This window comes from Biomphalaria glabrata, chromosome 8, assembly GCF_947242115.1.
Source record: "Biomphalaria glabrata chromosome 8, xgBioGlab47.1, whole genome shotgun sequence".
Lineage (NCBI taxonomy): Eukaryota > Metazoa > Mollusca > Gastropoda > Planorbidae > Biomphalaria > Biomphalaria glabrata.
In genome coordinates this window covers 37,535,250-37,551,541 of record NC_074718.1, presented here as the reverse complement: position 1 = coordinate 37,551,541, position 16,292 = coordinate 37,535,250, and the positions used below count along the sequence as shown (strand labels likewise).

Sequence of the window (16,292 nt, the reverse complement as noted above, 5' to 3'; positions counted from 1 at the left end):
ATCTATCTATCTATCTATTTATCTATCTATCTATCTATCTATCTATTTATCTATCTATCTATCTATCTGGATTATATACATGCATTTATTTTTGTATGAATTACTTCTAAGTAAAGATGGTTTAAATGTAAGTCACAGCTAGATGCTGACTAAAGTATGTCTAAGTAAGTGACTACCTCGAGAACATCTCGACCCAGAGTACGGCTGTCTTGACACAGTTTACAGCCGGAAGCGAGTACTTATATAGGACCACTGTGAGCTAACGTGCTTAGGTGTGAGTTAATTTGTAAAGTCTGCTACCAGCTCGCCACAACGTGAATTATCTATCAAGTTTTGTTTTCTGTAGGATTTGCTAACATTGTTTCGTTTAGTCTTGGATATCATGGCGACTGGCAATATCCAAGCTAAGAGAAGATACGTTTTAGATAAGCTTTAGATGTAAAAAGAAATATAAGCTTTCATTCAAGATAAGTTTTATTCATTTCTGGATATAAACAATATAAGATTTATTTAGTCTCGAGTATCAAACAAATAAGTCTTATTCAGTTTTGGATATCAAAAACATGAGATTAATTTAGTTTTGATTATCAAACATATAAGTCTTATTCAGTTTTGAATATCAAGAATATGAGATTAATTTAGTTTTGATTATCAAACATACAAGTCTTATTCAGTTTTGAATATCAAGATTATAAGCTTAATTTAGATTTGATTATCAAGAAGATACGTTGTATTCAGTTCTGGTTACCAAGGCCCATCATTGTAGTCAGGTTGATTTTTCAGCCTATCGACTTCAATTTAAAGTGAACCTGAAGGGACACAATCTTATCATGTTCCGAGATGGTGCAGTTTCTAAACGGGTGTTCGGTGCAGTACTACTGCATTTACTCTTACATGTGCTGGTTTGTCCTCTGCACGCTGCTAAACCTGGCCAGTGGTTACCTGTGGACGATTATGATGAATTTGAAGGTAATTCTCACACCTGTGTTGACTTCTTGAAGTTTTTTTGTGTTGCTTTTCAAATTTTACATTTTTCTCTTTTCTTAAACGTAATTTCTTTTTCTTTCAATTTTTTTCATTTTTATTTCTTTTTTACAAAGCTTACATCAACTCACTCTGTCTGTCTGTCTGTCTGTCTGGTACGGATTTTAATTAACGTATTTATCCCACTTCCCATTCTTAGATCAAGTTGAAACTGCACAATTATATAATGTTCCTAACAAACCATGAATCAATAAAATTACTGATTAGCTAATAAAACAGTGATAATTAATTTATTTTGCTAGAGATATAAAAGGAAATAAATCTTACAATATTAAGATATGGCTTAACGTGACCTATAAATCTCCTTCGATAAGTTTTGTAATTTTTTTTTAGTGTGTTTTGTTTGTTTATTTCTAGCTTTCTAATGAGGTTTTTCCTCCTTCTCTTTTTTTTATTTTTAATTATTTCGTTAAAATTTATTTTTTCAATCTTATCTCTGTATTCTATTCGCGTACTAGCTGTGACCCTAACTCCCAATGACAAGAAAAGAGATAACCTCTTACATCTTTGACACATAGTTATTATTATAATATTCTAATTTTTCCACCCCTGACAGAAGAGATAGAGAAAGAAATTCTCTGTTCAGAGCCAGGAAAGATTGCTAACGGAGAAACAGTAGTCTGGGGTGAAGGAATGCTTTTAGAATACAGGTAATGTTATATTCACTTTGTCACTGTGTCAAACTAAAGTAGTCTGGGGTGAAGGAATGCTTTTAGAATACAGGTAATGTTATATTCACTTTGTCACTGTGTCAAACTACAGTAGTCTAGGGTGAAGGAATGCTTATAGAATACAGGTAATGTTATATTCACTTTGTCACTGTGTCAAACTACAGTTGTCTGGGGTGAAGGAATGATTTTAGAATACAGGTAATGTTCTGTTCACTTTGTCATTGTGTCAAACTACAGTAGTCTAGGGTGAAGGAATGCTTTTAGAATACAGGTAATGTTATATTCACTTTGTCACTGTGTCAAACTACAGTAGTCTAGGGTGAAGGAATGCTTTTAGAATACAGGTAATGTTATATTCACTTTGTCACTGTGTCAAACTACAGTAGTCTAGGGTGAAGGAATGCTTTTAGAATACAGGTAATGTTATATTCACTTTGTCACTGTGTCAAACTACAGTAGTCTAGGTGAAGGAATGCTTTTAGAATACAGGTAATGTTATATTCACTTTGTCATTGTGTCAAACTACAGTAGTCTGGGGTGAAGGAATGCTTTTAGAATACAGGTAATGTAATATTCACTTTGTCATTGTGTCAAACTACAGTAGTCTGGGGTGAAGGAATGCTTTTAGAATACAGGTAATGTTATATTCACTTTGTCATTGTGTCAAACTACAGTAGTCTGGGGTGAAGGAATGCTTTTAGAATACAGGTAATGTAATATTCACTTTGTCATTGTGTCAAACTACAGTAGTCTGGGGTGAAGGAATGCTTTTAGAATACAGGTAATGTTATATTCACTTTGTCACTGTGTCAAACTACAGTAGTCTGGGGTGAAGGAATGCTTTTAGAATACAGGTAATGTTATATTCACTTTGTCACTGTGTCAAACTACAGTAGTCTGGGGTGAAGGAATGCTTTTAGAATACAGGTAATGTTATATTCACTTTGTCACTGTGTCAAACTAAAGTAGTCTGGGGTGAAGGAATGCTTTTAGAATACAGGTAATGTTATATTCACTTTGTCACTGTGTCAAACTACAGTAGTCTGGGGTGAAGGAATGCTTATAGAATACAGGTAATGTTCTGTTCACTACAGCAGATATATACGTGTATTGCTTATAAAGCGATGGCAATCCATGCGCTTGAATTTGAGGTTGTGTAAATTGATTGGTGTTAAGCTGGATGGCTACATGGTCATGTGATATGCGCTCTGGGCTGTAGTTGTGATGGTTCCACGCTCGAACCCTGCCCTCCCCCCCAATCCACGCTACCCCAAGGGAGGTTTGGTCTAGGATGTAAGAGCGTTACATTCTGAAGAAACGTCCAAAAACATGTGAAACAAACGAAACTATGTGGCTGAGTTGAAAGCTTGGCTTCCTAGCTGATTGGGCTCGAGTTTGAATCCTAACGCACACCAAGAAATTTAAAAATTTGAGAATCGAATCTAGGTAAGTTGTGTTTATTTTGCACCTATAGCCTTTTTTTCAAACACGGACCTTACAATGAATTGTGTTTGTTTATCGAATATCAATCGTGGCAGTACTAGAAATAATAATTGTTCATATTTACAATAAGAAGAAAAAAAAAAGAAAAGAAAAAAGAAGAAGTAAAAGAAAAAAAAAAGAAAAAGAAGAAGAAAAAGAAAAGAAGAAAGAAGAAAAAGAAGACAAAAAATGATAATATGTAACAAAAGTTTTATCGTCTGATCTTAAATCTAGTTTGGTTTCTGACACAATGGTGAGGCTATTTAACCAGATGTCTCAATTCCTCTCTATTTATTTGTCGCCCTGATGGTGTCGTGCAGAGTGACAGCCCTTTTTCTTTCATTTCTACCACCCGATAGTTTAGAGCAGGCTCACTTTATTTTTTCTTCTGTATAACTGTTTCAGTTCCCTGTAGGAATGTATATGCATGTAAACATTGTTTGGTGTCATGGGAGTACATTGAAAGATCGTTTAAGGATCGGCCAATAGAGTTTCATGTATATGATTTAGAAATACGTAATTGTCTCTCTTTCTCTCTCTCTGTCTCTCGGTCTCTCTAGTCTCTCTTTTTCTGCCTCTCTCTCTGTCTCTCTCTCTCTCATTAACTTTCTTCTTATTCTTAATCTTATTTTCGAACGTTGAGATAGTGACTTGCAATTTTAAACCGATACACAAAACTACGACATAATTAAATGTATCATTTAACACACGATTACTTTTAATTTCACTAGGTGTAAGCCTGGCTACTCCCCAGTGGGGATAACTCATGGTGCCTGTGATGTTAAGACCGGAACCTGGACAATAGAGCCTCCAGTGTGTACAGGTAAGGACACATTAAGGACACATTATCCTATAAAACCAAATAGATTTTATGTTCCAAATGATAACTAGTCAACCCATCATTTCTTATCTTATCTTATAAAATACAGACGTTACTTCAAAAAGAAGATGATAACATCCTACGCGTCAAGCATCTAGTCATGCATGATAACCAATGACTTAAATTCTGCCAAGTCACTGGTTTTCCTGGTTAGCTCAGGCAACCCATTCCATGCTCTAATAGCTCTTGTGAAGAAGGAGCATTTGTAAATATTTTCATCCTAGCACATGGAAAGAGGAGTGTGCCTTTATCTTTGTGTCTTTCTGAGTATTTTATTAGGTTTGATTTTTGTATTTGAAGATTACGGTTCAGTCTTTTCTCCTGAAGGCTTTCTAAATTTAGTGATTTTACTAAAAGTGTTATTAGGTCAAATGTGAATATCGTTAGTTACGAATCTCGTTGCTCTATTTTGTGTCTGATCCAGTTTCTTAATGTTTTTTTTTCGAGTTATGGTTCAGTGTTTTATGTATAATCGCTACTCCACTTAATAACTAGTATCACGATAACTCTTCATTTCAGATGAGGGTTGTCCACAGTTAACTCCCCCTGCTCATGGAATAGTTAATGTTGACACTAGCGGAGGACTGGCAACAATAGTCTGCAGGTTAGTCACACTTTAAGGAAAAGGTACTATTAAACTAGTTTTTCATTTAGTCTTTGGTGAAAAAAACACCATATTTAACATTCTGGAATTTCAAGCGAAATGAAATGCTTTAAATACCTTATAGAACCAATAACTAGCACAGACCTGTGACATGACAACAAACTATTGGCCTAAACTGACCACAAGTTGTGACGTTGCAGGTCAGTGTTCAGGCCTTCTATAATGACTGGTCTGGCTTGTACTCGCCATTTAAAATTAATTCGTGTTAGGGTTCCCTCAATAATACTGAAAGAGAAACTACATTTAACCAAACGTATCGCTTCATTCTTAGAGTAGCTGTTGGGCTGTTAGGCTTAGTGACGGCCTTGTCCAGAGCTATGATACAGTTATATATATATATATATATATATATATATATATATATATAAAGCATTAGGATAATCAACTCGAGAAAAAGAGTAACATTTTCATTTCTCTGTCCCAAGAAGTAAATAGATCGGGTGTCTGACTGATTCGAACAAACTGGTCAGTGTAAGGCTAGTCTAAACTACGTGTAGTCGGTCATGACAAGACAACCAAGCTATAGTGTTTGTGTGTATTAAGTGGTCAGGCGAGAAAATACACACTGCCGTGGTTAGTCAAGCATGTAAACCTACTTTCAACACGCATTTTTTTCTTTGCTAACAAGATCTAGATCTAACTGCATAGACAAAGATATATTTCTTTTACGAGAATGTAAACGTTACTGTATGGTCTCCCGTTATACAATAAGTCAACAGATTAAATTAATAGGTTAGTGTGACGTCACATAGAAACACGGTAAAAATCTGATCGTTTTGGATGCGCAGAAAAAAATGTCAGAAAAACATCAATTACTAAGTTATTATTGCAAATTAAAAAAAAAAAGAATAATATATTCATTATCTGTAAACCAAAACACATATTATATCAAAAATTGTCAAAACCATCGGAGTTTCCCTTTAATGAAGTTTATCACTTACAGACCTGGCTACTTCCTGTTAGGGGACACTGCTCTAGTCTGCGAAGAAGGACAATGGAGGGGAAGCTACCCTGTTTGCGCAGGTAAGCACAAATAGACAAATAATTGGATACTGACTACTGTACACACTGGGTGTCGTAGCCTTTTAAAACCTAAAAGTTGGTCAGGAGAAAATGTTCAAGATATTTTTGTATACAGGTATAAAAGTCTTATACATACATGCACTCTATCTATTCCTCTCTCTCGTCCCTTTATTTATCTCTAACTAGCCCTCCTCCACTTTCTCTCCATTTCCCTATATATATAACAGATCATTTCTTTCTTTCTCTCTCTCTCTCTCCTCTCCTTCTCACTCCCCCTCTCTCTCTTGCCATCGCTCTCTCCTTCCTCTCTCTCTCTCTCTCTCTCCTATTTTCTTTCTCTAATCTCTGTCTTACTCCATCTAGCTCTATGCCTCCCCCCCTCTGTCTCTTTCCCTCTCTTGCTCTTTCCCCTTAATTCTCTCCCTCTCTGTCTCTCTCTGTCTCTCCTTTCCTGTCTCTTCCACTGTCTTTCCCTCTCTTTCACTTTTTCTCTCACTCTCTATTCATCTCCCTCTCTGTCTCTCCCTCTCTCTTCCCCTGTGTCTCTCCGTCTCCCTTTCTCTCTCATTTTCTCTCGTTACCTCTCCCTCTCATTCTAAAGGTGTTCTATTTACCTCTCCCTCTCATTCTAAAAGTGTTCTATTTACCTCTCCCTCTCCCTCTCATCCTAAAAGTGTTCTATTTACCTCTCCCTCTCCCTCTCATTCTAAAAGTGTTCTATTTACATCTCCCTCTCCCTCTCATTCTAAAAGTGTTCTATTTAATCTGCCCGCTTCATATGAAAGTTACCCGGAAATATCAAATGTAAACAAACTCAACAAATCAAAAAAACTCCCTCACACATACACACTCAAACACACACACGAAAAAAAAACGTAGCTTCTCACGCTCAGCTCTCACACTCCTCAACACACACACACAAACTCTCTCCTCTCTTACACACACACAGCCATGTACATGCTGTAAGATATAGAAGGCCCAGTCTAAGGTGTCCTGCTTTTGTTTCAAGGTTCTGACAGTCATTGACATGCAATACAATAATTATAGCTTTTATATAGCGCTACATTCATGCTTATAGCATGCTCAGAGCGCTATGGTCCAATCTCATTTGTGGACCAGTGGAAGGGGTATGTAGGACTAGCTTTTTCGTGCTGCCTTTAGGCAAGAGTGAAAAAAAAAAAGAAATCATTCATCTCTTAAGAGAGAGAGAGAGAGAGAGAGAGAGAGAGAGACAATTGAATAGATATGTAATGAAATATGAGGTGCACATGAAGCAAAAAAGTGCAGCAAAGATTACGATTACTAAGAAAACTGTCCTCGTTTAATGTTAGTGAAAAGGCCTTGGCTATGTTTTATCACGCTCACATCTGCAATATGTTAAGTTTCAATATCACTGCCCGGTATGGTAATCTGAGCATTAAAAATAAAAATTAACTTTATAGAATCCTAAATGCTGCTGGTAAAATCATTGGCAAAAAACAAACCCCATTTGGGCAGTTGTTTGAAACAAACATCTATAAAAAAGCTAACAAGATCCTCGAAATAAAGAATCACCCTTTGTGTCAGGATTTTGTGATTTTACCATCACAACAGATATACAAGACACCGATAGCAAAGACAGACACAAACACTCTTTTGTTCCCCTGGCAATCAAATCATTAAATAAGAACAATCTGGTATAAACTTTGTCACATGTAAATTATGAGTGAGTCTGGTGTGAATGTACACTTTGGTTTCTTATAGTTATAATGTTTTTTGTTTGGTGTAATGCACAAATTGTAAGACAAATTTCCATACGGATTATAAAGATTATTATTATTATTATTATTATTAATATCCAACGAGAATCTAGTATTAATAAATGTCGATGTGGGCTTGAATTCCAGGCACACTGAACTATGCGGATTTTCAATCAAATCCATCCTTACCATTCTTCTTGTAGGTTTCTAAAGACTACAAAAATGATAATAATAGCAATGTCTTTAATTCCAACATTTAAGCATGAGTCCAGTGTCGAATATACAAACATTAAGATACGTTTCACTAGAACCAAAACTAAGTGTTGATAATACAGGCAAAACTACTTACAAGTAGAGATGAGCTATAACAGGGATTTAGTGATAAACTTTTATAAACAAGAGAGATAGCCTATTAAGTATTTCGCAATTCGTTACCGAGTTTACCAAACAGAAGGCAAGGAAGCGATGAAGTCTTTGAATACTTTCACTTTTTTTTCATTTTGTTTTTAAATAAGAAATGTGTATGAAAGCTAAGGTCAAGGTGATAGATATAATGGTGGGTGTGTGTGTGTGTATGTCTGAGTGTGTGTGTGAGGGATGGGGAGCTGTATTAAAATGGAGGTGATCCGGATGTAGTTTGAAGAGTTAAGGTGAGGAAGAGTTTATTACTGGGTGGGGGGAGGGGGGGTATTTTAGTTTAAAAAGAAGTGATAGAGTAAAGGATGATAGACGAACATTAGAAATATAAATGTCAAACTCATTCTTTTTGATAGCATTTGAAGCCAACATGACTTGACTTGCCTTGATCAGTTTTTACTTTTTCTTTCTATGGCAATATATTTCAGAATATCTTGTTCTTATATATTTTTTCTCTAAATTCTTTTATTATTTTATTTCTTTCTCTTAATCATTTTTCTTAATTCTTTTTTTTTCTGTTGTTATCTCACTTTCTATCACTTTTCTCTCGTTTTTTTTCTCTAGATCTTAGACTTTATGTGCACCTCATATTTCATTAAATATCCATTCATTCTCTCTCTCTCTCTCTCTCTCTCTCTCTCTCTCTCTCTCTCTCTCTCTCTCTCTCAAAAGATGAACAATTTCTTTTTTTTTTCACTCTTGTTCAATGTCTACTTTCGATCAATCTATGTTAGTCTATCTATCTATCTATCTATCTATCTATCTATCTATCTATCTATCTATCTATCTATCTATCTATCTATCTATCTATCTATCTATCTATCTATCTATCTATCTATCTATCTATCTATATATCTATCTATCTATATCTATCTATCTATCTATCTATCTATTTATCTATCTATCTATCTATCTATCTATCTATCTATCTATCTATCTATTTATCTATCTATCTATCTATCTATCTATCTATCTATCTATCTATTTATCTATCTATCTATCTATTTATCTATCTATCTATCTATATCTCACGCTCTCTCTCTCTTTCTGTTTATATGTCTGTTTCTCTCATTCAAGAGATGAGTCGCTTCTGTTCAGGTTTCTCTCTCTCTCCTTTGTTCAATGCCTATTTCATTTTTATCAATCTATGTCCGTCTGTCTCTCTGTCTCTAACGCCCTCTCTCTTTATCTCTCTCACAATCTCTCTCCCTCAAACGCGGGGCCACTCTCTTCTTTTCCACGCCTGTTTCTCTCTTCCTCTCTCCCCCCGTCTCTCTCTCTCTTACCCCACGAGTGCAATCATACGCACATCTCACTCGCAGACGTCCAGCTTGTCTAGCAGTTGTCTTCCTGCCACCACGTCACTTCCGCCATGCCTGTCACTTCTCTGTACTCAGTACTCACCTTCTTGAGTCTCACGTGTTTTGCAGTCAACCCTGAGACCAATGAGCACACAAAGTCCAGGAGAGGTCAAGGCGAGAACACTGTCCTGAAACAATCGTACTCCATGCCAGGGATTACATTGGACGACTCGGACGAGACGTGCTTTTACAATCATGTAAGTTCTTTTGGACTGAACAAATTAGTCTGAGTGTGTGTGTGTGTCTGTGTGTATGTGTCGCTGTGTGTGTGTCTGTGTGTGTGTGTCTGTGTGTGTCTGTGTGTCTGTGTGTGTCGCTGTGTGTGTCTGTGTGTATGTGTCGCTGTGTGTACATGTCTGTGTGTGTGTGTGTCGCTGTGTGTGTGTATTTGTCGTTGTTAGGCAAACACACATGTCTTGTAATACAGTCCTTGTAGTTTTATCCTCGTCTGTGTGTGTGTGTGTGTGTGTGTGTGTGTGTACATTATTCTATGCTTATAATTGGTTTCAGAAAGTTTTCGCTTAAAGAGCTTACATTTTTCTGCAATTAAAAATCATAAGACAATTTCTCAAATTGAGACAGACGTTTCGGGCCGACATGAAGAAATGAAGACATCGAAGCTCGTAAATTTAGCGATGTTTTAGCATTAAGACAAACAGATTGGTATTGACACATTTTTAGCCCAAAACACTTTGACATTTTGCTGCAATGGAGACAATCTGGATTTCAGAACTAAAGACTTCCACCATAAAGACAAATCATTCACAAATGCTAACGCATTCCTTAGTTTCTTTTACCGCCGGCAACGCCCGAACTTTTCGATAATCTTTTTAACCCTAAATAAAAACTAGCAGGCCTATATAAAGAGCTATTCATGTATTACTGGGTCATGATGGGACAACTGTTGGTATTGTTTGATTATCACCCCTTTCCGTTGAACACTTAACTATGTTTAATAATGTGTAACCATCTTTAACATAAAGTGTATTATCAAGTAGGTCCTTATGCCTGTTGATACACGGACATTGGGTTGTAGATCCAACTACGTAGCCCAACTCAACTGTTGAAGGCGTTTTCTTGTCATAATGTCTACCTAGGTGTTAAAATAAATGAAAAACTGTCATGGAATAAACATATTGACTATATTAACTATAAAAAAATCAAACAAAGCATTAGGATTTATTAAAAGAAATTTCTATAAATCAAATAAGAACATAAAACTAAAATGTTATTTAACCTTGGTTAGGCCAATAATAGAATATGCATCCTCCGTATGGGACCCCTCAACTCAAGAAAACATTAAGAAACTGGAACAGACACACAATAGAGCAGTGAGATTCATAACAAACGAATATTCACATTTGACTAGAGTAACACCTTTAGTAAACTCACTAAATTTAGAAAGCCTTCAGGACAGAAGACTCAAAAGTAAAGTAGCAATTATACATAAAACACTGAACCATAACCTTCAAATACAAAAACAAAATTTCATAAAATACTCTGAAAGACACAAAGATAAAGGCACATTCCTCACCCCATATGCTAGGACAAATTTATACAAATACTCCTTCTTCCCTAGTGCTATTAGAGCATGGAATGGGTTGTCTGAGCTAGCCAGGAAAACCAGTAACTTGGCAGAATTTAAGTCATTGGTTAGTATGCATGACTAAATGCATGACGCGTAGGACGTAGTCATCTTCTTTTTTGAAGTAACGTCTGTATTATATAAGATAAGATAAGCTTCAATAACATTAAAACAAACGTCTTTATAAACACCTATAAACACTTATATATATTCTATGAACAGTATACAAACAGCTTTCAACTTCTACCAAATATGATAGAGCACACAATTTAGGAAGGGGCAGTGGCTGAGTGGTAAAGTGCTTGGCTTCCGAAACCGGAGGCTTCCGTATTCGAATCATTGTGAAGACTGGGATTTTTAATATCGGGATCTTTAAGGCGAGTCCATCCAGCCCTAATAGGCACCGGACATTAGTTTTGGAAAAGTAAAGGCGGTTGGTCCTTGTGTTGGTCACAGGGCACCTTCGTTAATCGTGGGCCACCAAAAAAAAAAAGGGAAAAAAAATGCTGGCCTTTACATCTTCTGTCTTATAGACCACAAGGTCTGAAAGGGGATCTCTTGTGACACACGCTTACTGTGTGGTCAACCGTGACACACGGTCAAGTGTTGGGTATCGAGAGTTAGGGGACTTGGGGGAAGTGACGAGTGTGTAAACAAGAAGAGAGGAAGTCAGCGAGTGAAGTTGGGTATCTGTACATAACATTGCCGTGTATGTATGTTTTGTTAAAATGTTCCACAATTAAAAGGCACTTTAAACGTAAAAGGACTTGTTTCTTTACAGGATCTTTACTTTTTTTTATGTTTGCACAATTTAAACAAAAAAAGAAACAACTAGAAGTCTGTCACTATTTCCACATTGTGAACTTATACTTCCACTTCTCTATTTATAACCTCAATAATTTCAGTCTATACAAACAATTATTGTCCACATTACTTTGACTCGACGGTTCTCAAAACGTTACATCAGAAACACGCACACACTCACTCCATAAGCCGTCATTGATCTAATCCACCGTTACCTCCATACCACCAGGTGACTCCACCGGATATCCAGCATGCTGTAGTGGAGACCACATACGTAATGAATGAGGCCAAACACAGGTATGTGATGGTGGCGACATACAAGTGCATGGGCGGCTACAAGCTACGCAGCAACAAACACAACACATTGTTCTGTAAGAACCTCTTCTGGACGGCACCCAGGGCGCCCGAGTGTATCGCAGGTAAAGATATTACACAGTTTTATGGACATTAATTTAAATATGATTTATTGAGGAAAATATATTGAACAATTTTTTTTTGTTTGGATGAGATACAGCGACATTGTTTGAAAAATACAAAAATTTATAATAGAAATTTGAGCAGCTTCAAGGCTTCACTTACAAATATCCCTTAGACTGTTGGACCGTCGGGGCACCATACGAGATCTATCAACAGTCTTTATCTATTTCTCTTTGTCTTTTGCCTTGGATAGAATCTCTTTCAATGACAGGCCCGTCCATTTTTTTATGTTGTCTTCCCATCGCTTTCTTTGTCTGCCTCTTCCTTTTTTTTTCTCTGGTACTGTTCCCTGAAGGAAGGTTTTTGCGAGGACTTTGTAATATGGCCATAGAGTTTTAGTTTGCGTTTTTTTGGCAGTAGTTAGCAGGTCATCGTGGGGTCCAATCGCTGTAGTCATCCTGTCTTTAATCTCTTAGGTTGCTGTTAAAGTTACTACAAATCTTGAACGTACAGACACAACCTATTGTTTGTTTGTTTCACATATCTCGGATGTTTCTTTAGAGTCCTAGCCCAAACTATTCACAGGATTGATCTCAGCGGTTTGGGTTCGAACCCACGACCTTCGAGATGAAAGTCCTAAGCGCATAACAGATGACCTGGCAACCCCTTGTAGGTTAAAAAATGTGCACCTTATTAGTTTAGTCCGTAATTAAACTGATTGTAGTTAAACTTATTTGAGAATTAGCCAGACATTGTGCTATTTACATGTTACCTATCCTGAAGTTGTATCTCATTGTCTTGGTTAGATTTATTTAGACTGAGATGAATGGTGGCATTGAACCCCAGACTTCTGGTTTAGATTTGTGTTTTCTTCACAATATTCTTTAGGTCATTTAATTTATATAACTAAAACCTCTTTGTAAAAAAATCTCTTTAAAATCTCCGTTCATATGTAGTGAACTTTTTTCTTTTTAATAATCATACTTTGGATTCTATCAGTTTGTACTAACATCACCTCAATTTGGCTAGAGAACTAGAACATATTTATATTGAACGGACTTATACACCTTCGTGTGGTTGAGGAGTTCAATAAATTTATGTTCAGAAAAATTGTGTGCGACGCATTTGAAGTCTAGATTTAAATGCTTTCCATTGGATTATTATAAAGTGTAAAAGATTTTGATTTTCCGGGGGGGGGGGTGCGGGGGGGGCCCGGTGGGGTGGTGGAAGGGTAAAATGGGCGGGATAAAATATGCTCAATTTTTAAAAGTCTATTATTCATAACTTTAGAGAAACATCATAGCACTATGAGCTGTATAACGGAGGTACTGTCTTCTCCACAGTGAATAGTGTCTGATCTCTGCTTTTCCTTTTGTATCATTGTTTTGTTGTTGTTGTTTTTGTTACATAAAAACTCTACATGCGTTTACCTATCTATCCTACTGTCTAATAATCAACTACAAAATAATTGTCACTAAGAGTTGAGTTCTGAAAAAAAATATTATTCAACAAGCTAATGTAAATAGAAGTATCTACATCTTGTGCTTAGATAATGACTCCGATTGTGTTTAGATGATGAGTTTGACGACTTTTTCTTGTATGTTTAAATAATGACTCTGGATTGTGTGTTTAAATAATGAATTTGTCTTGTGTGCTTAAATAATGACTCAGTTTGTGTGTTTAGATCCTGACTCTGACTTGAGTGCTAAGATAATGGCTCTATTTGTGTGTTTTAATGATAATGAGGACTGTCTTGTGTGTTCAGATAATGACTCTTGTCACGGATGAATGTGTGTATGTATGTATAATCTATTTTTACACTCTGCGCGAATGACCGGAAGTGTGTTTGTTGTCAGGGAGTTGTCAGACAGAGTCCAGCTTGTGGGAGATGCCGTAAAGATGATCAAAGTTTCTGTGTTTGATCGAGTGTTACTTGTTTATTTATAAATACATCTGAATCAGGGACACCTAGACGTAGCGAGACCTATGGTAGTTTGTACCCAGTTATAAGTAGATAGAGTTATAAAATAGGAAAGCTGTGACAACTCTATTTGTGTGTTTAAATGATAATGTTGACTGTCTTGTGTGTTTAGATAATGACTCGATTGGTGTGTTTAAATGATAATGTTGACTGTCTTGTGTGTTTAGATGATGACTCAATTGGTGTGTTTAAATGATAATGACGACTGTTTTGTGTGTTTAGATAATGACTCTATTTGTGTGTTTAAATGATAATGATGACTGTTTTGTGTGTTTAGATAATGACTCTATTTGTGTGTTTAAATGATAATGATGACTGTCTTGTGTGTTTAGATGATGACTCTATTTGTGTGTTTAAATGATAATGATGACTGTCTTTTGTGTTTAGATGATGACTCTATTTGTGTGTTTAGTTAATGATGACTGTTTTGTGTGTTTAGATAATGACTCTATTTGTGTGTTTAAATGATAATGATGACTGTTTTGTGTGTTTAGATAATGACTCTATTTGTGTGTTTAAATGATAATGATGACTGTTTTGTGTGTTTAGATGATGACTCTATTTGTGTGTTTAAATGATAATGACGACTGTCTTGTGTGTTTAGATGATGACTCTATTTGTGTGTTTAAATGATAATGACAACTGTCTTGTGTGTTTAGATGATGACTCGTGCGAAGAAGACAACGGGGGCTGTGCCCACTACTGCACACCAGAAGGAAGCAAGAAATACGCCTGCTCCTGTTACGATGGTTACAAATTGGGAACAGACGCCAAAAGTTGCAGTGGTAAGACAAATGTTACTTCATTTATTATAATGATTACATGTTTATACTGGCTCAATTAAGCATAATTAATGCTTCAAGGGAAAGGAAATATTTATGCCCCATTAGTTTGTATAATAGATGCACTAAATGTGTACCTGTTTTTATGTTGTTTTTAATACAGTATATCTACTTGTGTACGCCTCTGTATAAACAGCTCCGGTACCTTAACTTCTTGTTTGTTAGCATTGATCTCTATGACTTTATGTTATAGAGATCTGCTGTCACTATCTCTGTATCCGTCACTATCTCTGTATCCTTAAGACTCTACAACTTTCACGCTACACATTATAGATATTATAAATATCAGTTTATGTCTTATAATGGATGTCTTCAATGTCTTTAAGGCACTACAACTGAGCGCCATTAAAAAAAAAGAGAATGCAACTTACATCGAAATAAATCTTGTATTCCTATGGTAGTCAGTGCAAATAGAAGACGCTGTTTTATTATACGAAGCTCATTAACTCATTTTGCGTTAGAAAATAAAAAAAAACAAGGTTACAAAAGACAGTTTGTGTGGAAACACAAACTCAAATTCGGCCCCCGAAGTGGTCCACCCAGGCAGGCTTCAATATTTTCAGAAAGAACATCCGAATGAAAATATATCAAAGACAAATGAGAGATAAGAATGGAGAATGAAGGTTAACAGATCTTGTGTAGTGCCTCAACGGTCCAGCACATCAAATGATAGGTGAAAGTGAATGTAAAGTTAGATGTGAACCTGGCCTTACCAGTTCCCCTTTCAGACCTAGTGGTCTATAGGGCAGATGATGTAAAGTTCATCTGTTTTTGTGGCCTACGGTTAACGAGTGTGTCATGTAGCCAGCACAACGACCAACCGCCTTTACTTTTCACCAACTAATGTCAGGTACCCATTAGAGCTGAGGAGCTGAGTGGTTTCAGAGGCGCCCAAAGATTCTAAAGTTGAAAATCCCAGTCTTCACCAGGATTCGAACCCGGGACCCCCGCTTCAGAAGATATACATGTAGTGTTACTGATGGGTACCTCCAGTACCTAAAGAGCAACAGTTTTAGGTTACTGTGATAATGTGGATACATCCTGATAGCTAGATCTAGATTTAATTACAAAAAAAAATAGAAAGAAAAAAAAAAAGAAACAAACAAAAAAGGAAAAAAAAAGGAAAGATGATGGAGAAATAGAATATTATAACTAGAAAATAGCACAAGTTTTGAAGGGAAGCAATCATGAAAACCACAAAGCTAGTTGTACTTACCTACGCAGTTCCGTCCCTTGGGAATAAATCCTTCCATCAGAACTTTGAATGGTCTAAAATATTGTGATGTCGGATTTTCAATATCTTTTCTAGTTTACGAGATCTAAACGGGACGAACGGACAGTCGGACAGACATTTCACACAAAACTAATAGCGTCTTTTCCCC

General features: G+C 36.2%; 1 protein-coding gene across 2 annotated transcripts in view; it reads left to right on the top strand.

Moving 5' to 3' along the window:
* The first annotated feature begins 272 nt into the window (after window positions 1–272).
* The window catches only part of LOC106058159 (fibrillin-3-like), a 204,915-nt gene continuing 188,895 nt past the window's right edge, over window positions 273–16,292 (top strand). The window contains exons 1-8 of one of the 2 annotated variants that reach the window (XM_056039655.1): window positions 273–969; window positions 1,601–1,694; window positions 3,929–4,020; window positions 4,597–4,681; window positions 5,685–5,764; window positions 9,351–9,478; window positions 11,900–12,089; window positions 14,728–14,853. In XM_056039655.1, coding sequence (XP_055895630.1) covers window positions 831–969; window positions 1,601–1,694; window positions 3,929–4,020; window positions 4,597–4,681; window positions 5,685–5,764; window positions 9,351–9,478; window positions 11,900–12,089; window positions 14,728–14,853 — 934 coding nt within the window. In that variant the 5' untranslated portion in view covers window positions 273–830. Of the gene's footprint in view, window positions 970–1,600; window positions 1,695–2,685; window positions 2,716–3,928; window positions 4,021–4,596; window positions 4,682–5,684; window positions 5,765–9,350; window positions 9,479–11,899; window positions 12,090–14,727; window positions 14,854–16,292 lie in introns of those variants that run through there. The other variant, XM_056039656.1, reaches the window with a different exon arrangement.